Raw genomic sequence first — 27,400 nt, 5'->3', positions numbered from 1 at the left:
GAATACAGATCCATACTTCCTTAAATGAACGTCACAGGTAGATAGAGTCATAAAGAAAGCTTTTGGCACATTGCCCTTCATAAATCAATGTATGAGTACTGGTGTTGGAATGTTACGTTGGGTTGAAGTGGCATAATTTGGAGTATTGTGTGCAGTTTTGGTTATCCACCTACAGAAAAGATAGGTTTTCTATCCACCTACAGAATAAGATTAAAAGAGTTCGCAAGGATTTACAAGGATGTTGCCGAGACTTGAGGACCTGAGTTATAGGGAAGGGTTGAATAAGTTTGGACTTTATTCCCTAGAACGTAGAAGATTGAGGGGAAATTTATTCGACGTATACAAAATTATGAGGGATATAGACTGGGTAAATTCAAGTAGGCTTTTTCCACTGAGGTTGGGTGAGACTACAAATAGAGGTCATGGGTTAAGGATGAAAGGTGAAATGTTTAAGCAGCCCATAAAGGGGAACTTCTTCACCCAGATGGTGAAGTTGTGGAACAAGCTGCCAGCGCAACGGTGAATGTGGGGTCAATTTCAACATTTAGGAGAAATTCGGATGGGGCATGGATGAGAGGGGTATGGAGTGCTATGGCCTGGATGAAGGTTGATGGGACTAGGCAGATTAATAGCTTGGCACTGACTAGATGGGCCGAAGGGACTGCTTCTGTGCTATGTTGTTCTGTGACTCTAATATGTGATGAAGTCATAACTTGTACACCATAATAATGCTTAATTTTCTGTGCAGATCTTTTGCTATTATTGAAGTACATCAATTACCAGGTTCATAGGATATAGTCTCAGCCCTATGGTCTGGTAGTTATGACAGTCCTCCTTATAAGAGGCCTTAAAAGATATGAGGAACAACAGCATCCTGGCTTTTACTGTCAAGGTGGTAATCAAGACCTTGATCAATAATCACATAATTGCAACAGTGGCCTTTAAAATCAGTTTCTTAATTCAACAGATTTATGAATTAAAAAGATAGTAATGTGACCAAGAAAACACCAGATGGATAATAAGACAGATCTAGCTCATTAATGCCCTCTTGGATGTAGGAAATTGGTTACTCTGACCATATGGTTACATGTGACTTCAGGCCAGTAACTACATAATCAGCTCTTAGTACCACTGGCATGATTAGCCGAATAGCCTCGTTCTTTTTGGGATTTTGTGGCTTTTCATTTTCATTTTTAAATCTTTTTTTATTAATTATTATTGAAGATCAACAAAAAAAACATTAAAGTAATCAAGTCAACATGTCAATATGTACAATGAGAAATTAAATTACAAATAACTGATTAACAAAGCTAATCAATATATCAATAATAATAAGAAAAAATAAAATGTTAAACCTATTTTTTTGGATAAAAAAGGAAAAAAGAACCCCTACGAACTAAAACAAAAAAACCCTACTAATAAAAAACAACAAAAACATTTGGAGCACAACCGCGGAGCTATACGCCATACAAGCTTCCATAAAAGAAAAACATCAATCGGCCAACTCAAATCCATTTAAACAAGAATCAGAAGGGAACCATCTTAGTTAACTCAAATCAGATGATAGTAGCGGGCAAATGAACCCCACCTTTTCTCAAAATCAAATCGAGGATCAAAAGTTCGACTTCTGATTTTCTCCAACTAAGACATAACATCACCTGAGAGAACCATTGTATCAAAGTGGGAGCAGAGGCATCTTTCCATTTCAATAAAATAGCCCTTCTGGCAATAATGTAACAAACGCAATTACATGCCGGTCTCATATAGAAATACCATGAATATGTTGAGGGATTATACCGAACAAAACTGTCTATTTATTAGGTGGCTTTTTAAAAATAATTTCCATATTCCAAATACCCTCCACAAAAAGGTTGTCATTTCCTCCAGAATGATACACAGCCAAAATGTAGATTAGCCTACAAGAGGAGAGGCTGTACTTGATCTGGTATTGGGAAGTGAACCTGGTTAGGTATCAGTTCTCTCAGTGGGAGAGTATTTTGGAGATAGTGATCACAATTCTATCTCCTTTACCATAGCATTGGAAAGGGATAGGAACAGACAAGTTAGGAAAGCGTTTAATTGAGGTAAAGGGAAATATGAGGCTATCAGGCAGGAACTGGGAAGCATAAATTGGAAACGGATGTTCTCAGGGAAATGTACGGAAGAAATGTGGCAAATGTTCAGGGGATTTTACGTGGGGTTCTGCATAGGCACGTCCCAATGAGACAGGGAAAGGATGATAGGGTACAGGAACAATGGTGTACAAAGGCTGTTGTAAATCTAGTCAAGAAGAAAAGAAGAGCTTCAAAAAACTAGGTAATGATAGAGATCTAGAGGATTATAAGGCTAGCAGGAAGGAGAAGAATGAAATTAGGAGTGCCAGAAGGAGCCATGAGAAGGCCTTGGCAGACAGGATTAAGGAAAACCCCAAGGCTTCTACAAGTATGTGAAGAGCAAGAGGATAAGACATGAGAGAATAGGACCAATCAAGTGTGACAGTGGAAAAGTGTGTATGGAACTGGAGGAGATAGCAGAGGAACTTAACGAGTACTTTGCTTCAGTATTCACTACGAAGAAGGATCTTGGCGATTGTAGGGATAACTTACAGCGGACTGAAAAGCTTAAGCATATAGATATTAAGGAAGAGGATGTGCTGGAGCTTTCTGAAAGCATCAAGTTGGATAAATCACCGGGACCAGACGAGATGTACCCCAGGCTACTGTGGAAGGTGAGGGAGGAGATTGCTGAGCCTCTGGCAATGATCTTTGCATCATCAATGAGTTCAGGAAAGGTTCCAGAGGATTGGAGGGTTGCAGATGTTGTTCCCTTATTCAAGAAAGGGAGTAGAGATAGCCCAGGAAATTATAGACCAGTGAGTCTTACTTCAGTGGTTGGTAAGCTGATGGAGAAGATCCTGAGAGGCAGGATTTATGAACATTTGGAGAGTCATAATATGATTAGGAATAGTCAGCATGGCTTTGTCAAAGGCAGGTCGTGCCTTATGAGCCTGATTGAATTTTTTGAGGATGTGACTAAACACATTGATGAAGGTAGAGCAGTAGATGTAGTGTATTTGGATTTCAGCAAGGCATTTGATAAGGTGCCCCATGCAGGGCTTATTGAGAAAGTAAGGAGGCATGGGATCCAAGGGGACTTTGCTTTGTGGATCCAGAACTGGCTTGCCTACAGAAGGCAAAGAGTGGTTGTAGACGGGTCATATTCTGCATGGAGCTGGTGACCAGTGGTGTGCCTCAGGGATCTGTTCTGGGACCCCTGCTCTTTGTGATTTTTATAAATCACCTGGATGAGGAAGTGGAGGGATGGATTAGTAAATTTGTTGATGACACAAAGGTTGGGGGTGTTGTGGACAGTGTGGAGGGCTGTCAGAGGTTACAGTGGGACATTGATAGGATGCAAAACTGGGCTGAGAAGTGGCAGATGGAGTTCAACCCAGTTAAGTGTGAAGTGGTTCATTTTGGTAGGTCAAATATGCTGGCAGAATATAGTATTAATGGTAAGACTCTTGGCAGTGTGGAGCATCAGAGGGATCTTGGGGTGCAAGTCCATAGAACACTCAAAGCTGCTATGCAGGTTGACTCTGTGGTTAAGGCGTACGGTGCATTGGACTTCATCAATTGTGGGATTGAGGTTAACAGCTGAGAGGTACTGTTGCAGCTATTTAAGACTCTGGTCAGACCCCACTTGGAGTACCGTGCTCAGTTCTGGTCATCTCATTACAGGAAGGATGTGGAAACCATAGAAAGGGTGCAGAGGAGATTTACAAGGATGTTGGCTGGTTTGGGGAGCATGCCTTATGAAAATAGGTTGAGTGAAGTCGGCCTTTTCTCCTTGGAGTGACGGAGGATGAGAGGTGACCTGACAGAGGTGTACAAGATGATGAGAGGCATGGATTGTGTGGATAGTCAGAGGCTTTTCCCCAGGACTGAAATGGCTAGCACGAGAGTCTCTTTTAAGAGACTCCTGGATAGGTACATGGAAGTTAGAAAAATACAGGGCTATGGGTAAACCTAGGTAATTTCTAAGATAAGGCCATGTCCAGCATAGGTTTGTGAGCTAAAGGACCTGTATTATGCTGTAGATTTTCTATGTTTCTAAAATACAACTTTTTAGTGACAACTATGTTAAAATTGGGATTTAATAAACCTAGATCAATAATATTTCCATAAATACAATCAAGGGTTTGAAGTTTGAAAACAAGTATCTTCACATTTCCACAATTTGTATAAGAGTAATTGTTTGAATCTTGGAGAAATTTTATCAGACTTTGGTATTTGTTAGCATTATCCAGAGAAGTATTAAACATACAGTATATCACAAAAATTCAAATTTTCTTTTATTCTTTTAAAGTATATTAAGGAAAGGCTGAAGTTGGGTCCTTCAAGAGGACCACAACCTTGTTGTAGGGTTTGGAGGCTTATGTGCCTCAGTGACTTGGAGAGCTATGTTGGCGAGAGTCAGGACTTGGTGCTTTAGGGACAGCCAGGCCAAACAGGTCAAAAGGTAGAGGCCAGATTAAGAATCGTCTACCAGTCCTCCAGGTTCAGGGGTTCAGTCAGGGCTAACGACCCTGACTGGTCAAAAAAAATTGTTAAAGAGACAGCAATGAAGAATCTTTCTCTATCTGTGCTTTATCTTTGTGTGACAGTATGGACAGATAAAGATGGAGGACTTTCATTGCTGCCCTAAATGTCAACGGTGTACGGGCAGTAAGTAAAAAGCTGGGTGATAAAGCAACTAGCAAGAAAACTTCAGCAGGCCCGAAACATTGACTGTTTTTTTCCACAGATGTTGCCTGGCCTACTGAATTCCTCCAGCACTTTGTGTGTGTTGCTTGGAATTCCAGCATCTGCAGATTTTCTCGTTTGTAAATTGAAATATTAACTATGTTTCTCCCTCCACAGAGAAAAACATATTTTTTTCTAAGAAATGGAACAATGGAGGTTGTGGGAAAACTTAATTGGGATACATTAAACTACAAGAGACATAGCTAAGTAGGAATGGCTGTTATCCCTTGCAGAGAAGTTAAATGCCAGGGGGTATAAATTAAAAGTAAATGGTAGGAAGATTAGAGCGGAGATGTGACACAGCAGTTTTCTGCGTGTTTAATTCTACTCATTAATGACATCTGCATGGGGTATGTACGTTCATTCCCCTGTGACAGCATGGGCTTCCCTGTTTGCTCCGTTCTCTTGCACATCACTTGGACTTACTCCTTTGTAGGCTACTGCAAATTCTGCCTATGGAACGCGGTTGTATGAGAATCAAGATGGAATTGATGGACATGTGACAGAGACTAGGTCACAGAAAAATAAGTGGGGATCTGGGATTGACTGGAATGGTCTGAGAACTAGTTTACATTAAAAGGGCTGAATGGCCTCCTATGCTGCAAGAGAAGTATGATACATAAGAAGAAAAAAAATCACAGAAGGGGTGGTAGGAGTATGGCATTCTTCATACTCAAAACACATGTAGAAAAAACCTAAAGAGCTGTGACTAGCAGGGCTACAGTCAAAGTACTAAGAAAGGGCAGTAAGCTGATGCAAATACAATGGACTGAATAGTCTCCTTCTATGTTATAAGTCTTCTATAATTCTATATTCCTCAAGAAATGCTAACATACTGTGGATATAGACATATGAAAGTAAGTGCCCAGAGTGAGTTGTTCAGATCCATTAAAGTTTGGAATCCAAGTATGCACTGTTGCCAAACCTAAAGTTATGAGCTCAAACATGAGAAAATCTGCAGATGCTGGAAATCCAAGCAATGCACTCAAAATGCTGGAGGAACTCAGCACGCCAGGCAGCAACTTGGCCCGAAACATCAACTGTACTGTTTTCCATAGAAGCTGCCTGGCCTGCTGAGTTCCTCCGACATTTGAAACTTATGAGATCCATTATATAGTTTTAATAAATCCTTTAAGTGCTAACAAATTATATTTTGGCAAAAACAAAATTCTCCTTAAATGTTTAGAAGTAAGAGAATCTTGTTCTCCTTGGGTACGTTAAACTTCTTTGCCTCTCTTCTCAAAGACTATTTCTGCCTATGGCATATAGCACAGATGGTGTAATCAGATTGAGAAGCCTTCAGCGTCAAGAATTTATGATTTAACAAGACGCTGAAATCATTGTGCATGCTGAGTATCAGCACATTATAAATTAGACCACATCAGGTTAGCCAGAATGAACTGAGGCTACAATACTTCAAAGTTACATACACAACACCTGCTTTTCAGCTCAACTAACTATATCATTTAAAAAAAATCAACTCATAATGGGCTTTTCAATAGTGGTAATGAGAATCGACAGAGCTTAAACATTCAACATCTTAAAACAAAATGACATAAAAACGAAAATGCTTTAGATCACTTTTAGAACTAGAAGACTGATCACTTTTAGATCCAGAAGACCAAACTTACATTTGTTAAAGAAACTGCTATGCCTATATTGATGCAGCACAAAAGGGAGTGTTGTGGATGTGGATAATCCAGTCTGAAGTGCTGAGGTACAGTGGAGAAGAGGCCATCCAGTCCGATTCCAGGCAGAGCTCACAAAAATACTTCCTGCAAAAAGTGGAAAAAGACAATTCAATGAAAGACAAATAAGAAACAGCAATAAAATTGAAAATAGTGGCAAACATAAAGTACAAGAGAAACTTTAGGAAATAACTGAATAAAGCTGACATAAAATACCAAAAAAAAGCCATAAAGGCCGACAGATCCCCACATAATGGGGATGCCATTTGGAATGCCAGTAGCACCTAATTACAGAATATGAATCCACAGCAATGTTTTTGTGAGAACCTCAGCCTAACTGTATTCTTTTGAAGTTCTCTTGCCTTAAAAAACTCTCAGCAAGATTAAAATATCCTGCCTATCAATTTCTATCAGTGAGGTTGCAGTCTAGTTCACCTCATGTGAACAGGAAAATACTAAGCTGAAAGGTCGGTGATTAACTCATTCATCCTAGTAGGTGACCAAAATGTCAGGTCAGGCCTGACAAATCTGACTGAGTATCTAAGAGCAACTAAAGTGATTGAATAGAGGAGCAGCAGGAGATATTAATAGTAAGGATTTCCAAAAAATTAAGCTCAATCCTAATAGATTTTTAGCTAATGATGAAACTCATGGAACTGAAGACAAATTAGTGATCAAGCTAGGAAAATGGCTAAGCAGCAAGAAATAGAGTGAAGGAATAGTTGGCAGGCACTTTAATTAGCAGATTGTGACTAATACTGTCCCTCAAGGTTCTGCATTGGACCAACAACAATCCACCATATTTAAATTTCAGACTGGTTCCTTGGAATATATCCTTGTCTTAGGAGAACAGGTTAAGGAAGCTGAACCTAAAAGTTAAGAAAAATAAAAGGGGATTTTGTTAAAGCATACACTATTCTCATCAGCCTTGATATAGAAGATGTAGGGATGATGCTTTCCATGGCAAGGGTATCTAGAACCAGTATCACTGTCTCAAAATAACTGGTCAACATTCAGCACAAGGAAAAAAAAAACAAATGTAGTGAATGAAACTTTGGAATCCTCTACTCAAGCTACAGAGGCTCAGCTGCTGATCCAGAGATCTTCAGTTTTTAAAGCAATCAAGGTTACTGCTGGAGAAAAATCAGACATGATCAGGCACGAGGGATCAAAAGGCCTATTCCTCCTTATATTTCCAATGTTAGTAATGACTTAGGGAAAGAATAGGAAGCCAAAATTAATGCAAAGTTACAGCTTTCTACTTTTAGAATGCATAGTATAGAATATTACATCACAAAACAAGCCCTTTTTGGCCCACGATGTTCAGCCAACCATCAACGTACTCTAAGATCAATGTAACTCTTCCCTCTTACGTAGACACTCACTTTCCTATCTAAGAATTGCTTGAACGCACCTAATGTACCTGCCTCTACCACCACCCCTGGCAGGATATTCTTTGAGGTTTTATTCATGTTACTATGAAGGGCATGCAGTCTGTCAAAGTAATAAACACAGGATTAATAAGATCTGACATAAAAACTGACCTCCTTTTACCAGAGACTCTAACCTTCATTTTCAAGCAATTTCAATAAATTGGTCGTACATGATTTTGTATTCACAAAATAATGTTGACTGTCATCTGATTACCTTGAATTTTGCCAAATGCTCCAACATATCATCTTTAATAACTACTTCTAACATTTTCTCCCAGTCATCCTTGGCCACTAGTTTGCTGTGTTCTGCCTCCCTCCCTTCTTCAGTAAAGAAAATACATTTGCCTTTTTTTCTAATCTAAAGAAACCTACCCCAAATCAAGGGAATGGACAAGAGTATGGCTGCATCCTTAAGGTTAAGATGAAACAGTTGAATAGATAGAGAGCTATCAGTATGACAATATAAAGAGTGTTAATTTAATCAGAATTTTCTCTCCTGGAAATAAATATATCTGACTTTTGTAATATACTTAATTTAAAGGAAGTAAATATTACTTTGGCACAATTTTTGCTTGTCTTGTTACAGCTAAGCTGCAGTTTTCTGAAGTTTATTTAGCAATTTAGTTCACACCTTAAGGAATAGGCCACTTAACTCTTCAAGCCTGTACTGTGATGCGGAAATGGTTTCCTCACAGGCCAAGAGCATGCAAGAGCTATTTATCTGGCTAATAACAATGTACAGTAATTATTGTAGATACTGAAATGATACAGATTCCAATAAATGGAACATATTTTGTTCAGCTATATTGTGCAGAAATTACTTCCAGTGTCAGATAATGAGATCTGTTGCGTTTACCATTGATTTTCCAATTGACTAATTTTGGCTCACCACCTGAATCCTTGACCTGTTGGTTTGTTTTTTTTAAGCATACTTTAACTTGTTTGGTTATTGTACTATTTTTATCTCAAAAGCATGAGAGTCAGCCTAGTGGACTGACGTAGTTTCATTTCTGAGCTCTGTATATCATTGTCCAGAAAACCACACTAAAGGGAAAGCATTGAATAGTTAGCCCAATTTTTTCCCAAATTTAGAAATATTTCTGACAAAGGTCTACAAGCAAGCATTAAGTATACTGTGGGAATCTGTAAAGCAGTTCAATACTATTTTACACCATTATGCAAGATGGATCAGTTCAGAATAAAAAACAGAGGGCATCAATAATAAACTACTTCTTAAAATAATCAAGACAACCTAAGATTGTAAAAAGACCTTTGACATTTTCATTTTCTGGCTGAAAATGAATACAGTATTTAAAGGTTCTGATGCTTAAATCTCTACACAATTTATTAATCCAACATTTCTTAGATGTGAGATTACTTAGATGAATTGTGCTATATATCACTGAAATTGCTGTCTTAAGACCGGTTTCATGTTCTAGTACTATAAAACCTACAAGAAATGGCAGTAGTGTCATCAAATAAAAAAATCATATATAATATTCTACATCTTACTATTTATACATAAACTACTTACATAAATGATTCAGCTTACATCTTTGAGAAAACATAAGCTCTTTCTCATCCACATTTCTGAAAGGTAATTTTCAAGGTAAATTTTGCATTGCATGGTAGTGTTGTAACCCTGTTTGATGGACTGTAATAGTTCCAGATCATTCTTCTCCACATCCTTCAGCTATGTGCCATTCAATGTGGCATAGTTGTACAAGGTGGTTTTTATCATACATCCTTGCGGTCACTATTTAACATTGAAGCCAGGAACACTGCAAGTGCAAATCACCTTCCATTGTTATACTGATGACTGAGTGTAGATTGATTGAGCAGTAATTATTTTAATTGGATTGGTTGTGCTTTTCATGAACTGGAGTTTCCTGGGTGGAAAAATGAAGCACAACTGCTATGACATGGCTCTGAGACCTAATTTCAGATGGTCACCAGTGCTATCTTTATGAAGTTTATACGTTTTTCCTGTGAAGACACGTGTTTCTCAAGTGTTCTGATTTCTCCACACTCCCAAGACATGCCGTTTCATTGATTAATTGGCTACTGTAAACTACCCTGGTATGAGTGGGTAACAGGAGAACCAAGAGGCAGGGGTTGATGGACATGGGAAAGACAACACGCAACCAGAAAAGAATTGGAGGTTTGGAATTGATCGAATTACTCTGTGAACTGCTTTGGCTGGATAGGCCGAATAATCTTCTTTCATATCAAAAGGGAAAATGAATGCAATCTTCTATATTGCCATATACATAGCATTGTTGTTACTATACTGGAATGGCCTGGTTGGTTATGGAACACAGATCTTCATTACTAGGGTCATTGCAATGCAGCATGGAAATGGTCCTACCCATCTAGGCTAGCTAGTCCCATTTCCCCATATTTGGTCTGAGCCTTTTCTATATATGTGCTTGACCACATGTCCTTTAAATATTGTGCATGTATCTATGATGTCCTCTGGCAGCTCATTCCATATACCCACCACCGAATGTGTGAAAAAACTGTCCATCAGATCCCTTCTTAAAAACTGCCTTCTCACTTTAACCAATGCCCTCTAGCAACACACACAAAATGCTGGAGGAACTCAAAAGGTGAGACAGCAATATAAGGAAATGAATAAACAATCAACATTTCAGGCTGAGATCCTTCTGCAGGACTCAGAAGGGAGGGGGAAGGTGGCAGAATAAAATGGTGGGGAAGGGAAAAGAGGTTAGCTGGAAGGTAATAGGTGAAGCCAGGTGGATGGGAAAGGTTAAGGGCTGGAGAATTTAAAAACTGACAGGAGAGGAGAATGGACCATAGGAAAACGGGGAGGAAGAGGAGGAGAAGATCTGGGGGAAGTGATAGAGAGATTGAGAAGTTAAAGGTCAGAGTAGAGGGAGGGAGGGGGAATTTGATTACCAGAATTAGAAATCGATATTCATGCACCAAGTTGGAGGATACCTGGATAGAATATAAGGTGTTGCTGCTCCACCCTGAGGGTGGCCTCATCTTGACACAAGGAGGCTATGGATTGACATGTCAGAACGGGAATGGGAATCAGAATTAAAATGCTTGGCTACCAGGAAGTCCTGCTAGAGGTGAATGGTGCAAAGATACTCTAAGCTCTGAGCAGCACACACAAAATGCTCAGGCAGCATCTATGGAAAAAAGTACAGTCAACGTTTCGGCCCGAAACATCAACTGTACTTTTTACCATAGATGCTGCCGGGCCTGCTGAGTTCCTCCAGCATTTTGTGTGTGTTGCTCGGATTTCCAGCATCAGCAGAGTTTCTCTTGTTTGTGCTCTATGCTTTCTAGTTTTTAAATTCCCCTGCCTTGGTGAGGAACCTTTCACTTAATCTATATACCCTATGATTATACTGTATATACTTCTATAAGGTCACCTCTATGCTGCAGGGAAGTAGTTACAGCTTATCCCGTCTCTCCTTACAGCTAAAACCCTCTAGCTCTGATAAAATACTCATGAATCTTTTCAGCACCCTTTCCAAATAATGATATCCTTCCTATACCCAAATGACCAGAACTTCACATAGTATTCCAAGTGAGATCTCACCACAGCTTTACAGTTATAAGATGACATTCCAACTCAATGCCTAACTGATGAAGGCAAACATACCAAATGCCTTCTTCACCACCCTATCTACCTGTGACTCTACTTTCAACGAACCATGTAGTTGTATTCCAAGGTCCCTCTGTTCCACAACACTCCCCAAGGCACTGACATTCACTGAGAAATTCTGAATTGCACTTATCCAAATTAAACTCCATGTGCTATTCCATGGCCACTTACTCAGTTGATCAAGATACCCCTGTAATATTTGATTACATTCTTCATTTTCCACTATACCACCAATTTTAGTGTCATCTGCAATCTTACTAACCATGCTTTGGTTAGTAAGACTATAAAACAGGCCGACATGGCCTGTTTCCATGCTGTAATTGTTATATGGTTATATATGGTTGTTATATGCTTTGTACATTTTTATCCAAATTGTTTATATAGCTGATGAACGACAGTGGGCTCAGCACCAACCCAAGGTACACCACTACTCACAGACATCCAATCTGAGAAACAATTTGCTACCATAACCCTCTGCTTTCCACCAAATGTGTATCCGATTCGCCAGCTTTCGCTGGATTCCATGCGATCTAATCTCCCAGAGCAGCCTACCATGTTGAAATTTATCAAAAGCCATACTGACATCAACCATATTACCCTCATCAACTTTCTTGGTCACCTCATCAAAAAAAAAACTCAATCATGCTCAAAATACATGATCTCCTATGCACAAAGCCATGCTGACTACCTCTAATCTACCCATCTCTGCAGATGTACAAATCATATCTTATCCCTTAGAATCCTCTCTATCAACTTACTTACCACAGATGGGGCATATGGCCCCAGGTTTTTCTGTGCTGAATTTTTAAAATAACTTTTTAAACAACATTTGGTATCCTCAAATCTACTGGTACCTCACCCATGGCTAACAATGATGCAATTTTCCCAGCCAGAATATTAGGAATATTGTGTGAGAAAGGAATCTGAAAGGAAAGGAGAGTAGATTGTAGGAGAACGGGAAGGAGAGGACCCGGGGGAGATGATAAGCGCAGAATAGAAGAAGAGGGGAGTGAAAGGGTATTTTTTTTTAAATCGGAAGGAGAAATCAATGTTCATGCTATCAGGTTGGAGGCTACCCAGGGTGGCCTCATCATGGCACAAGAAGAGGCTATGAACCAGATTCAGAATTAAGATGCTTGATCCAATAAGCCAGAAATCACTCTATTTTTATTCACTAACCAGTGTGGGGTAGTCTTTACCTTTGGCTTAACAAGAGAAAGAGTTGTGGCAGAGTGAGTTACAAATCAATCCAACAGATGCAATATTTATGCAGCACGTGAGAGTATTTCTTGCAACATGCTCACCGGCTCTAGATTTATTTATCATTGTGTGTTACTACTAGCAGCATTTAACAGATGTTCACAGAATAAATTGCATCTAAAACAATAACAGAACAGTACTTTGAAAATCAGCTGACTATTCTAATGAGAAACATCTTAGGAGCTATGAAGAAAACCTCTGGGATATTAAGTTTAAAATATATTTAAATGATCAAAAAAAATCACATAATATTCAACATCTTACCATTTATACATAGATTACTTTAAAATAACTAAATCAAAGCTACTCAAAAATGTTTTAACCAAATGTTTTGTGCACGTGGGATAAGGGTTTTGCTGCGACTTTACAATGGATGATGACTTCTGATTTTGTTCACAAATACAATGGCAGTGAAGGTAAACTGAAGATAATTTGCTGCTTTCTGTGCTTTATTTTCCATGCAAAGAAAGGAGTGCTCATGTTGGTTAAGGATGCCTCAACACAGTTTTGAGGAATATTGTTCTAATTTGACAGGGAAAAGAAGATCAATTAGGCAAGAACTCATTCACCTACCCAACAAGCAGCAGTAGTGGAATAAAGCGCTAATGACAAAGGGTCTCGGCCTGGAACGTCGACTGTACCTCTTCCTAGAGATGCTGCCTGGCCTGCTGCGTTCACCAGCAACTTTGATGTGTGTTGCTTGAATTTCCAGCATCTGCAGAATTCCTGTTGTAAAGCAGCTGGACCATGTTTCGGGTCCAGATAGACTTCACAGAATTCTTCCATTGGAACAGAATGAAATGGGACCAATGGTTCATCCCCATAACATTTACCTCTCAACATTACAAACTCCTAAAATCTTCAAAGACTTATTTTCAGTCTACTGGACTGAATCTATAAACATACTATTAAGAAATGGGTGGCAGCAAAGGCTACGAGATCAGACACATTCCAACTATAGTTTGAACTCTAGTGCTCCAGCTAACACGTTTCAGAAGTACTATGTGAGTATCCATCTGACAATGTGGAAAATTACTCAGAAATTTTCTGGTTAAAATAAGCAGATAAATCCACCTTATCTAATTTCTGCCCAATCAGTCTACTCTTGATCATCAGGAGCCCATGTAGCAGCACTTACTCACTAATAATGAGCTCTCTGTAGTCTATCTGAGGTTTAGCTTTGTTAGTCCTACTTGGAACACAAAACAACAGAACACAGAAACAGAGCCTTTAGCCCAATGTTGTATTTACATCAGACTTCATCAATGCCTTGTTCTAAACATCATTAAAAAAAACAAATCACTCAGTCTTCTTCAAGCAGAAATCCTGGATGAACCGAGAGATCCGCAGAGGACCAGATCAGTGGCATTCAGGTCTGGCGACCAAGCAAAATATAACAGGAACACACACAAAATGCAGGAGGAACTGAGGTCAGGCAGCAGTCAATATTTCAGGACGAGACCCTTCTTCAGCAACGAAAAGGGAGATGACAGAATAAAAAGGTGCCGGGCGGGGGGGGGGGGGGGGGGGGGGGGGAGACAGCTAGAAGGTGATAAATGAAGCCAGGTGGGTTTGAAAGATAAAGGGTTTGGAGAAGACGAAATCTGATATGAGAGGATAGTGGGACATAGGAGAAAGGGAAGGAGGAAGGGACCATGGGGTAGGTGATAGGCAGGTGAGAGAGGCAAGAGGCCAGAATGGGGAATAGAAGAAGAGGGGAGGGGGAATGATAAAATATTTTATTAGAAGGAGAAATCGATATCCATGCCATCAGGTTGGAGGCTACCCAGACAGAATAAAAAGAGTTGCTCCTCCACCCTGAGGGTGGCCTCATTTTGGTACATGAGAAGACCATGAACTAACATGTCAGAACGGGAATGTGAATCGGAATTAAAATGTTTGGCTACTGGGAAGTTTCTGTTTTGGTGGTTGGAACAAAGGTGCTTAACAAAGTGCTCCCTCAATTTACGACGAGTCTCACCAACGTAGACGAGGCCACATCGGGAGCACTGGACACAGTAGATGACCCCAGCAAATTTGCAGTGAAGTATTACCTCACCTGACAAGACTGTTTGGGAACCTGAACGGAGGTGAAGGAGGTGAATGGGCAGTTGTAGCACTTAGGCCACTAGCAGGCCTGTGACTAGTGGTGTGCCACAGGGATCAGTGCTGGGTCCATTGTTATTTGTCATCTATATCAATAATCTGGATGATAATGTGGTAAACTGGATCAGCAAATTTGCTGATGATACAACGATTGGAGGTGTAGTAGACAGTGAGGAAGGTTTTCAGAGCCTGCTGAGGGACTTGGACCAGCTGGAAAAATGGGCTGAAAAATGGCAGATGGAGTTTAATACAGACAAGTGTGAGGTATTGCACGTTGGAAGGACAAACCAAGGTAGAACATACAGGGTTAATGGTAAGGCACTGAGGAGTGCAGTGGAACAGAGGGATCTGGGAATACAGATACAAAATTCCCTAAAAGTGTCGTCACAGGTAGATAGGGTCGTAAAGGGAGCTTTTGGTACATTGGCCTTTATTAATCGAAGTATTGAGTATAAGAGCTGGAATGTTATGATGAGGTTGTATAAGGCATTGGTGAGGCCGAATCTGGAGTATTGTGTTCAGTTTTGGTCACCAAATTACAGGAAGGATATAAATAAGGTTGAAAGAGTGCAGAGAAGGTTTACAAGGATGTTGCCGGGACTTGAGAAACTCAGTTACAGAGAAAGGTTGAATAGGTTAGGACTTTATTCCCTGGAGCGTAGAAGAATGAGGGGAGATTTGATAGGGGTATATAAAATTATGATGGGTATAGATAAAGTGAATGCAAGCAGGCTTTTTCCACTGAGGCAAGGGGAGAAAAAAACCAGAGGACATGGGTTAAGGGTGAGGGGGGAAAAGTTTAAAGGGAACATTAGGGGGGGGCTTCTTCACACAGAGAGTGGTGGGAGTATGGAATGAGCTGCCAGACGAGGTGGTAAATGCGGGTTCTTTTTTAACATTTAAGAATAAATTGGACAGATACATGGATGGGAGGTGTATGGAGGGATATGGTCCATGTGCAGGTCAGTGGGACTAGGCAGAAAATGGTTCGGCACAGCCAAGAAGGGCCAAAGGGCCTGTTTCTGTGCTGTAGTTTCTATGGTTCAGGGGCAAGTGCGGGGAGGGACTAACGGACAAAGGATTCATGGAGGAAGCAATCCCTTCGGTGGGGGGAGTAAAAATATGCTTAGCAGTAGGATGCCTTTGGAGATGGTGGAGGTTGTGGAGGATGATGTGAAGAATGCAGAGGCTCATGGGGTGGTAGGTAAGGACAAGAGGAACTCTATCACTGTTAAGGTGATGGGAAGATGGCATGAGTGTACATACACAGGAAATGGAGGAGATGCGGGTGAGGGCAGCATTAACAGTCGAGCAAGGGAAACCCTGTTCTTTGAAGGAGGAGGACATCTCTGATGTACTGGAAAGGGAAGCCACATCCTGGGAACAGATACAGCAGAGACAAAGGAACTGGGGAAAGGGGATAACATTCTTACAGGGTGGGAAGAGGTATAGTCAAGATACCTATGGGAATCAGTAGGTTTAAAAAATATGTTGGTTGACAGTTTGTCTCCAGGCATGGAGGTAGAGATCAAGAAAAGGGAGGGAGGTGTCAGAAATGAACAAGTGAATTTAAGGGCAGGGTGGAAGTTAGAGGCAAAGTTGATGTAATTGACAAGCTCAGCATGGGTGCATGAAGCAGTACCAATGCAATCGTCAATGAGGCTGAGGAAGAGTTGGGGGGCATTACCAGGGTAGGCTTGGAACATGAATGACAAGGCATGCATAGCTGGGACCCATGCAGGTGACCATGGTTACCCAAGTCTGGAGAAAGTGGGAGGAGCCAAAGAAAAAATTGTTGAGGGCAAGGACCAGCTCTGCCAGACACGAAGTCCAGGTATGAAATTGGGAACAGAATCTCACATGCGAAGTGGCATTTCTGCACCAAACTTGAATCAGTGAAAGATGCTCAAAAGCTGTGACAGGGCTTGAATGCTGTCACCTCCTACAAAGTGAAACCAAGCGAAAAATGTGACAACAAGGCTTTGCTCCCAGCTGAGCTCAATGCCTTTTATGCTTGCTTTGATCATCAAAACATGGAGGCACCATTACAAAATCCCACAGCCTTCAATGACCCTGTGATTTCAATCTCTGACACCAACATGAGAGCATCCTTCAGGAGGGTGAACCCACGGAAAGCAACCAGCCCTGACGGGATACCTGGTACTAAAGACTTGCGCTGATCAACCGGCTAGAGCGTTTACTGAGACCTTTTAACCTCTCACTTCAGCAGTCTGAAGCATCTGCCTGCTTCCAGCAGGCTTCAATTGTACTGGTGTGTAAGAATGTGGTAACCTGCCTCAATGACTATCATCCAGTAGCATCTCTATCCACAGTGATGAAGTGTTTTGAGAGGTTGGTGATGAAACATATCAACTCCTGCCTGAGAAGTAACTCGGATTGTTCAAATTCACCTACCGTCTCAACATGTCAACAGAGGATGGTATTTCATTGGCTCTTCACTCATCTGGACACTGAAGACGGATACATCAGGACGCTCTTCATTGACTACAGCTCGGCATTCAGTTCTATCATCCCCTCAAAACTAATCAATAAACTTCAAGATCTGGGCCTCAATACCTCCTCGTGTAACTGGATCCTCTATGTCCTCACTTGCAGACCTCAGTCTGTTTTGATTGGCAATAAAATCTTCTCCACAATCTCCATCACAAGGCTGTGTGCTTAGCTCTTGCTCTACCTGCTTTATATTTATGACTGTGAAGCTAAGCACAGCTTCAATATCATATTTAAATTTGCTGACAACGCCACTGTCACTGACCGAATCAAAGGTGGTGACAAATCAGCATCTAGGAGAGAGATTGAAAATCTGGCTGAGTGATGCAGGAGGTGATCATTGACTTCAGGAGGAGGAAACTGGAGGTCTATGAGCCAGTTCTCTTTTGGGGATCAGAGGTGGAGAGGGTCAGCAACTTTTCCTTGGTGTTATCATTTCAGAGAATATGTCCTGTGTTCAGCTCTTATGTGCCAATATGAAGAAAGCACGGCATCACTGCTACTTTCTTACAAGTTTGTGACGAATCAGTATGCTATCTAAAAATTCGACATCTTCTATAGATATGTGGTGGAAAGTATATTGACAGGCTGCATAATGACCTGGTATGGGAACAACAACACCCTTGAATGGAAAACCCTACCAAATGTAGTGGATATGGCCCAGTTTATCCCAGGTAAAAACTTCCCCACCATTGAGCAAATCTACACAGAGTGCTGTCACAGGAAAGAGCCATCCATTATCAAGGACCCTCAACATCCAGGCCACACTCTCTTATCGCTGCTGCCATCAGGAAGGAGGTACAGGAGCCTCGGGACTCACAGCACCAGGTTCAGGAACAACTATTACCCGTCAACCATCATGCTTTTGAACTACACTTGATAACTTCACTCGGCCCATCACTGAAACGTTTCCACCACATATGGATTCAATTTCAAGGACTCTTCTTCTCATGTTCTCAATATCTATTGCTGATTTATGTATTTTTTTTTCACTCTTTTTATATTTGCATAGTGTGTTGTCTTTTGCACATTGGTTGTTTGTCCATCCTGTTGGTTGCAGTCTTTCCTTGTTTCCTGTACTTACTGTGATTGACCACAAGTCAATGAATCTAAGGGTTGTATATGGCAACATACATGTACTTTGAAAATAAATTTACTGTGAACTTAATAGCAAGGCAACATTGCCTGTTGCATCAAAAAAACCCTAGTAAAGCCGAAATCCGTGACCATCAACGGAAAATATTGCAATGGGTAGCAACAACTCCAATACAGGAAGATGGTTTGGCTGTTGGAAATTGATCATACCAGTTCCGGGACACCACTGTAGGTGTTCCTCAGGGAAGTGTCCCTAGAGTCAACCATCTTCGGCTGTTTCATCAAGGACACTTCATCCATGATAAAGTCAGATGTGGGAATGATCACTGATCATTGCATAATGTTCAATTCCAGTTCCAATACCTCAACAAACAAAGCAGTCCATACCTTAACGCAGCAAAACTGAGAAGTGCTCACTAAGCAATCTATCAAGTCTAACCACCTATCCTCAATGGCAATGCTATTAGCAAGTTTCCCTACTGTCAATATTCTGGGAATTACCTGTTCCTAGGAACACAACTGAACCAGCCACATACTTACCATGTCTTCGAAAGCCAATCACAAGCTGGGTATCCTACAGCGAGTGTTTCACTTCCCGACACCCTAAAGCCTTTCCATCTGCTTCAGGGAAGTATGCGGCAGCATCAAGCAGGAAAGGTTCACTGTTGCCAGAAAGTTTTCAATGTTATACTTACTACTGCATACTCTACAGTTAAAAAGAAATGTGACCAATTCCCTTTCATTTAATTGAACAACTCTGAAGAGTTTTTGATTTTAAAAGATTATTTTGAACATTCAGTCTTATGGAGCAGGAAATTCTAGATTCACTGATCTCTGGAGCATGTGTTCCTGACCTTTTTAATGCCATGGTCCCTCCCCTTCAATTAACTGAGGGGTCTGTGGACCACAGGTTGAAAATCCCTGCTCTAGAGTGAAGGAATTTCTCCTCATTCCAGTCCCCTGTGACACCGTCTTTTAACCTGAGCCGAGGGAAAAGTCCCCTATTCTCTGCAATGATATTGCTTCCCAAGAATTGTATCTATGTCAGTTAATCATCTCTCCTTCTCAAGGCTCTGAAACATAGGCCAAGTCTATTCAAACCTTTTCATACAATCCCTCCCACCTCAGAATTCAACTAAGTTAGGGAATAAATCAATTGCCATTTGACGGTTTCAATAAAGGAATGGCAGTTTCTTTTTTTCTCGTTTATTGGACCAACGGTACTGATTTTTTCTGATAAAATAAGGGGAAAGGGTCAGTGGTAGCATTTTAGCAAATTGTCTTAAGGTTAGCGTTGTGATAAGTGGCTGAGGATGGTTCACAACAATGTTCCTTGGAATCCGGACCAGAAACACTTTTTTTCTCTAGGTATTTGTTAATAACTGATAAAATAGTATGTGTGGATAAATTTCAAAAGATGCAAAGACACACATAAAAACAGTGGGGAGGAAAGTTATTTATGAAGGCATGGAAAGTCTGGCAAAATGGACAGTCAGGTGGCAGATGTAATTTAATATCATAAGAGTCTGAATTGATGCATTTCAGCAAAAAAAAATAAACAAGGCTACGGCATCCTATAGGATATGCCAGAGCAGAGAAAGATCAGAATGTATGTGCATAATTTATCTTTGAAACTGCAAAGACAGGTTGAGAATGCAAGAATAAAGTATGAGATATCTTAGATTTCATTAACACTAATTCAGAATACCAAAAGAGGCAGGCTATGTTGAACAAAAACAGAAATGTTAGAAGAACTCAGCCAGTCATACAAAGAGATCAAGGTAATAAACAGTATTAAGGAAGTGATTTTATCAAACCTAAAATAATTGTGGTAAGCATATTAAACTTCCTATACTTTCTAATACTCCTGAAATAATTTTGTTTGATAAGTGCTTTTTGGGAGTGTGCATAAATTTTCATGTTAGCAAGGACATCCAACTTCATCTGATTACAAGAATTTCCCACTCTATCAACATACAAAAATATTCTATTGTTCTAATATTCCTACTAATATGGATAACCACATTTCTATACAACATCTCCATCTGGCTCCATCTTGCTTCTTTACTCTATCCATTAGTTCCTTCACAGCTTATGACTTACATAACCAACCTGGACCAATGCTGTTCACAGACTTCATTTCAGCATTCAACACAATCATTCCTCAGAAACTGATGGGAAAGCTGAGCCTACTGGGCCTGAACACCTCCCTCTGCAACTGGATCCTAGACTTCCTGACTGGGAGACCTCAGTCAGTCCATTCAGAAGCAGCATCTCCAACACCATCACACTGAGCACGGGCCCCCCCCAGGGCTGTGTGCTCAGTCCACTGCTGTTCACTCTGCTGACCCACGACTGTACTGCAACACACAGCTCAAACCACATCATCAAGTTCGCCGATCGCACGACCGTGGTGGGTCTCATCAGCAAGAACGATGAGTCAGCATACAGAAAGGAGATGCAGCGGCTAACAGACTGGTGCAGAGCCGACAACCTGTCTCTGAATGTGAACAAAACAAAAGAGGTGGTTGTTGCAACACACATCAAAGTTGCTGGTGACCGCAGCAGGCCAGGCAGCATCTGTAGGAAGAGGTGCAGTCGACCTTTCAGGCCGAGACCCTTCGTCAAGACTGAAACGTCGACTGCACCTCTTCCTACAGATGCTGCCTGGCCTGCTGCGTTCACCAGCAACTTTGATGTGTGTTGCTTGAATTTCCAGCATCTGCAGAATTCCTGTTGAGATGGTTGTTGACTTTAGGACACAGAGCGACCACTCTCTGCTGAACATTGACGGCTCCTCCATTGAGATCATTAAGAGCACCAAATTTCTTGGTGTTCACCTGGCGGAGAATGTCACCTGGTCCCTCAACACCAGCTCCATAGCAAAGAAAGCCCAGCAGTATCTCTACTTTCTGCGAAGGCTGAGAAAAGTCCATCTCCCACCCCCCATCCTCACCACATTCTACAGAGGCTGTATTGAGAGCATCCTGAGCAGCTGCATCACTGCCTGGTTCAGAAATTGCACCATCTCGGATTGCAAGACTCTGCAGCCGATAGTGAGGTCAGCTGAGAAGATCATCGGAGTCTCTCTTCCCGCCATTAGATATATACACCACACGCTGCATCCATAAAGCAAACAGCATTATGAAGGACCCTACGCACCCCTCACACAAACTCTTCTCCCTCCTGCCATCTGGCAAAAGGCACAGAAGCATTCAGGCTCTCATGACCAGACTATGTAACAGTATCTTCCCCAAAGCCATCAGACTCCTCAATACCCAGAGCCTGGACTGACGCCAACCTACTGCCCTCTACTGTGTCTATTGTCTTGTTTATTATTTATTGTAATGCCTGCACTGTTTTGTGCACTTTATGCAGTCCTGGGTAGGTCTGTAGTCTAGTGTAGTTCTTGTGTTGTTTTACGTAGTTCAGTGTGGTTTTTGTATTGTTTCATGTAGCACCATGGTCCTGAAAAAGTCTCGTTTTTACTGTGTACTACACCAGCAGTTATGGTCAAAATGACAATAAAAAGTGACTTGACTTGACACACTCTACACAGTACACGAAATACAAGTTATTAATATCAAAGATCAGAGATATTTTATTATCAAAGTATGTACATGTCACCATATACTACCTTGAGATTCATTTTCTTGCTGGCATTCACAGTAGAACAGAGAAATATAATAGTATCAATGAAAAACTACACAAAAACTAACCAATGTGCAAAAGAATACAAACTCTGCAAATACAAAAAAGTAAATGAGTAAATAAATAGTACTGAGAGTATGAATTGTAGAATCCTTGAAAGTGAGTCCATAGGTTGTACACAATTACATTTGAAAAAGGGCAGTGCCAGAGGTTGGTGGTAAACTAATCTGATTTTTACACATAAAAATAGAGATCGATCAACTCCAGAAGAGTAAAGACCAGTCAGCTTTTCAGTAATGGTAGGAACAGAGCAGCAAGAATTCTCAAATGCTCAACCAACTTCATTATAAAAATTCAAAGACAAAAAATGTGGTAGACATGATTATCTGGATTTCTAAATAGACTTTGATAATATACCAAAGATTGAAGGCCATGGCATTGCAGATGGTGTTAATAATATGTCCAATAATCATATCAGATACCAAGCTAAGAAATGATCTAAAGAAAGAGTCATAATTTAAGACAATCACTAATCTAGAAATTGATAAGTAATATGTACTACAAAGGAGACCTGAGGTGAACAGCAAAGATAGATTTATGACAAAGCCTGAGAAATATGAGGGTAAAAGAATAAAAATATACAGAGATGGCTGGGAATCATTTACATTGACATGAACCTATAATGCTAGAAGATCACCTAAGTGATAAAAAAAATGAAGAAATTCAATTGTTCCGGCAGGTTGTGAACACAACAGATTCTGCAGGTGCTGCAAATCTTGAGCAACACAAACTAAATGCTGGAGTAACTCAGCAAGCCGAGCATCAACAAGGGAAGTAACAGTTGATGTTTCAGGCAGAGACATTTCATCAGGACAGCAGATTGCGTACCTCAGTTCTGGAGTGGTAAACAGAATTGAAGGTTTAAGATGGGACAGAGCAACTGGACAGGATAGCTCTTAAGTAAGAACATTATATTTGCTGGGGGGGGCGGGGTGAGGAGGAGAAAGTGCATTTGTTACATTTGGCATGGACTTCAACATTTTCTTGCATTTATTGCAACATTCAGAAATTTTACCCCCCAAAAAAACTACTGAGGATACTTTTAAAAGCCCCTGAATATTAAGCACCACAAGCATTTGGAGTATGCATGTTCCAAATTGTTAATGTCTTTTTGTGCTGATAGAAGTTTTTAAAATTATATGATGCAGTCAACACACACAAAATGCTGGAGGAACTCAGCATGCCGGGTAGCAACTATGGAAAAGAGTAAACATTCGATATTTCCAGCCAAGACCATTCATCAGAACTCAGCTCAAAACTTCCACTTTTTACTCTTTTCCATAGATGCTGCCAGACCTGGTGAGTTCCTCCAGCATTTTATGTGTGTTGCTTTGGATTTCTGGCATCAGCAAATTTTCTTGTGTATATGATGCAGTTCAAACTGAGCAAAAATATTAAGTATTAACTAATGCAATGAATGCAGGGAAAATGTCTTTACCAAGAGATCTGAGAATGTGGAACATTCTACCATCTGGAGCAGCTTGACACAAATAACACAGAAGCATTTAAGAAGAATCTAGGTAAGCACATTAGGGAGAATACAACACCTTGACAGGGGAAGAGGAAGAAAGTCACACAGATCACTAATAAGAATATGAATCCTGGAAGCCAAATGGTTTGTTTCTATTTCATAGTGCAGATTAGCAACATGAACTGGAAATTATATCTGAAAGGGAAATTTTTTATTCCTCCTCAGCAGAGGGTTTTATGTCTGGAATGCGCTATCAGTAAAAGTTAAGCATGTAGATGCTAATCCTGACAACTATGTCAAACTGCTCCAGGTGGTAGCGTGTTCCATATTCTCAGTTCTCTTGGTAGAGAAATTTTGCCTGTACTCATCGCATTAATATTTATGCTCAGTTTGAACCCCATATGACCACATCATATAATTTTAAAGACTTCTGTCTGACTACCTCCATCCACTTTCCAGAGAATAAAATTCTGCCCTATTCAGTTTTACCTGCAAAATCTAATTTCAAGAATTGAGAATTTGCTTGACATCGCTTTCATTTTTTCTTTTGTATCATCCATGAAGGTCTGTTCTGTTTAGTATATGCACATTGACTTAATGAGCAGAATTTGCCTTGAGCTCAGTTATTCAGCACAGAAAGATAATAACAATTTGGAATACACTTACTCCACAGTAGTGTAGTGTTTAGCACGACGCTTTACAATACCAGTGACCTGGGTTCGATTCCACAGTACTAATCAACAAGCTTCAACCCGGACCTTTGTACCTCCTCCTTCTGCAAATGGATCCTCAGCTTCCTTATCAGGAGACAACAGACAGTGCAGATGGGTAGTAACATCTCTTCCTCACTGTCAATGAGCAGAGGTACACCAAGGAAGCGTGCTTAGCCGACTGCTCAAATCTGTCTATGCTTACGACTGTATGAATAGGTACAGCTCAAACACCATCTACAAAATCAACAATGACACCACTATTGCTCACAAAATCTCAGATGGCAACGAGGAGACATGCAGGAGTGAGACAGATCAGCTGGCTGCGTGGTGTCATACCAACAACTTCACACTCGACATCAGCAAAACCAAGAAATTGATCATGGACTGCAGGAAAGGGAAGTTGGGAGATCATATGCCAGTCCTCCCTGAGGGGTTAGAGGTGGAAAGGGTCAACAGCTTCAAGCTCCTAGGCATCAACATCCCAGAGGATCTATCTTGGGCCCAACCCGTTGATGCAATCACATTAACAGCATGCCAGCAGCTCTTCTTCGTCTTAAGTCTGAGATTTGGTACGTCATCAAAGACTCTTGCAAGTTTCTACAGATGTATGGTAGACAGCATGCTGACTGGTTGCATCACAACCTGGTATAGAGGCTCTAATGCACAGGATCAAAAGAGGCTGCAGAGGCTTGTAGAATCAGCCAGTACCATCAAGGACACAAACCTCCCCACCATCAAGGACACCTTCTAGAGATGATGCCACATGGAGGCAGCATCCATCATTAAGGACCTTCACCATCCGGGACATGCCCTGTTCTCATTACCATCATTGGGAAGGAAGTACAGGAGTCTGAAGACCCACGCTCCATGTTTTAGGAACAGCTTCTTCTCCTCCGCCATCAGATTTCTGAACAGTCCATAAACCCATGAGCACTACATTGTTATTTTATAACAGAATAACTTTTATGTCTTGCACTGTACTATGTCAGTGATGATAAACCTATTACTGATTATGTCCATCTTATCGGCTGATCACTACCATCATATATCCCATGGTAAACCATTCTCATTATCAACAACACACCAAACTTAATTATCACACCTCTCAACAGTCATCATCAAAAAAAATAAGGATAGATAGATAGACGCTTGTTTAAACGCCGGGCCAAACTGAAAAGGCAGGGTGTTGGTTGGGACCAGATGCGAGGCTCAGGCCGGTTCTGCTCGCTGCTCCGTGATGTTTACGCGGCTCTGTGCCGAACTGAAGCTGTGGCCTGCTCCAGGTTTCGTGTCTGTGGACTCACTTTCGTTCTGAATGCTATTTGCTTACTTTTATTGGTTGCATGATTTATTGTCTTTTCCTCTCTGAGCATTGGGTGATTGATGGTGTTTTTGTTATACCGGTTCTTTTGACTTTCTTTGTTTTGTGGCTGTCTGAAAGGAGACGAATCGCAACGTTGTATAATGTATACATACTTTGATAATAAATGTACTTTGAACAGATGAGTAAAAATGGATAGATGAATGACACAGGAAATTTAATAATGACAATTACATTGAGATGGTGTATTAATTTTTTAAAAAGTAGAGGCATAAAAACTCACATGGATTAATTTTTAGAATTGAGAAGAAAAGGTGCAAAAACTAAACCAAATTCTTATGGTATAAACTAATCTGAATACAGTATTGCAGAGAAAAAAAATAAAGGTCAGAGAGAGGCTGCAGAATAGATCCCAGGGATGGGAAATCTTCAGTACAATATTTGTGTGCATTCACTTTCTTCCATCACCATCAACCGCCCCCACACACTCTTGTGCAGTTACAAGCCATGGCACCAATGACCCTGGCACTCAGCCACCAGGAATCTGGTTGGCATAATCACCAGCTTGTTACCGACTGCATCTGGGAAGTGCGCGTACCAGTGAAGTCTATCAGTGCCTGGCCACAAGAGTCTACTACATGGGAACGTGCATCCACATCATGGCCTTCTAAGTCAGGAACATGTCAAGCAAAGACTAGTAGATGCTGGTGTCTGTCACAGCCAGCAGACCACTGCACATGAATAACCACTAGCTGCCAGTGTTAGGGAATATCATGTCCCTATCCTCAGCCCCACTCCCTATATTCCTATTCCCAGCCTCTTCTATTTTTTGCCAACAACTCTACATTCATTTTGACTCACATTCCATTCTCCACTTCCATTCCAGTCTCCACCACCCCTCTCTCTACCCCTCCCCACGGTCTTGCCAGCCCCGCTTCTACCCCCTCCTGACCACTACACGCTCATCCCCTATCCCCTTCTCACCCCATGCACATCTACACACCCCCTCTCCCCGCGTACCCCTCTCCAACCCTTCCCCATCTCCATCCCCGCTCACCCCATTCCAACCCTCCCCACCCCGTGCAACCCTTCCTCTGCAGCCCTTCTCCTCCCCTCTGCAATCGCCTCTACGCCCTTCTCCTCCCCTCTCTGCAATTCCCCCCTCTTACTTACCGCAGCCTCTCCACAGGCCCCGCGCCACCACCGCCGCCGCCATGTCTCGCCGGGGGCTGAGGACCCGCAGATCCCGCTGTTGAGTTAACGTACAGACGGATCTCTACTGCACTCGCTCTTCGCCCATTCAATTATTTACGCAATTACATCAAATGAAATCCTCAAATCTAAAGTTCATATTAAAAAATAGAAATCAATTCTGCTCCGGCAATTGTGGAGCCACCTTACTACCGGGGGCCTACTGGTTAGTTATAAGAGATATTTAAAGGCGCAGTATCAGTGAGTAAATACTTGGTCACCACATTTCAGTGATTTTAATTCGGCAAAAGGAAAAGGGATAGCAAAGAGTAATAGGATAGTTAGAACACAAGACGGATGTTAAAAGCTACAATAGATATGCAAAAAATTTTTAAATAATTTAAATAAATATTATGCCTATTACAAACTGACATTATTTTATTTATTTGAATTGA

The 27,400-nt window shown here is 41.0% G+C and overlaps 1 protein-coding gene across 1 annotated transcript in view; it reads right to left on the bottom strand.

The window, feature by feature from the left end:
* mrps5 (mitochondrial ribosomal protein S5) overlaps positions 1–27,102 on the bottom strand; it is a 142,505-nt gene extending 115,403 nt beyond the window's left edge. The window contains exons 1-2 of the mRNA XM_072246845.1: positions 26,928–27,102; positions 6,437–6,580 (exon numbers count right to left, since the gene is read on the bottom strand). Of these exons, the coding sequence (XP_072102946.1) occupies positions 6,437–6,580; positions 26,928–26,970 (187 nt within the window). The 5' untranslated portion in view covers positions 26,971–27,102. The remainder of the gene's footprint in view (positions 1–6,436; positions 6,581–26,927) is intronic.
* Between the last annotated feature and the right edge of the window lie 298 nt (positions 27,103–27,400).

This window comes from Mobula birostris, chromosome 2 (genome assembly GCF_030028105.1).
Source record: "Mobula birostris isolate sMobBir1 chromosome 2, sMobBir1.hap1, whole genome shotgun sequence".
Lineage (NCBI taxonomy): Eukaryota > Metazoa > Chordata > Chondrichthyes > Myliobatiformes > Myliobatidae > Mobula > Mobula birostris.
Note: the sequence above shows the minus strand (reverse complement) of the source record. Positions and strands in the feature narration are given on the sequence as shown.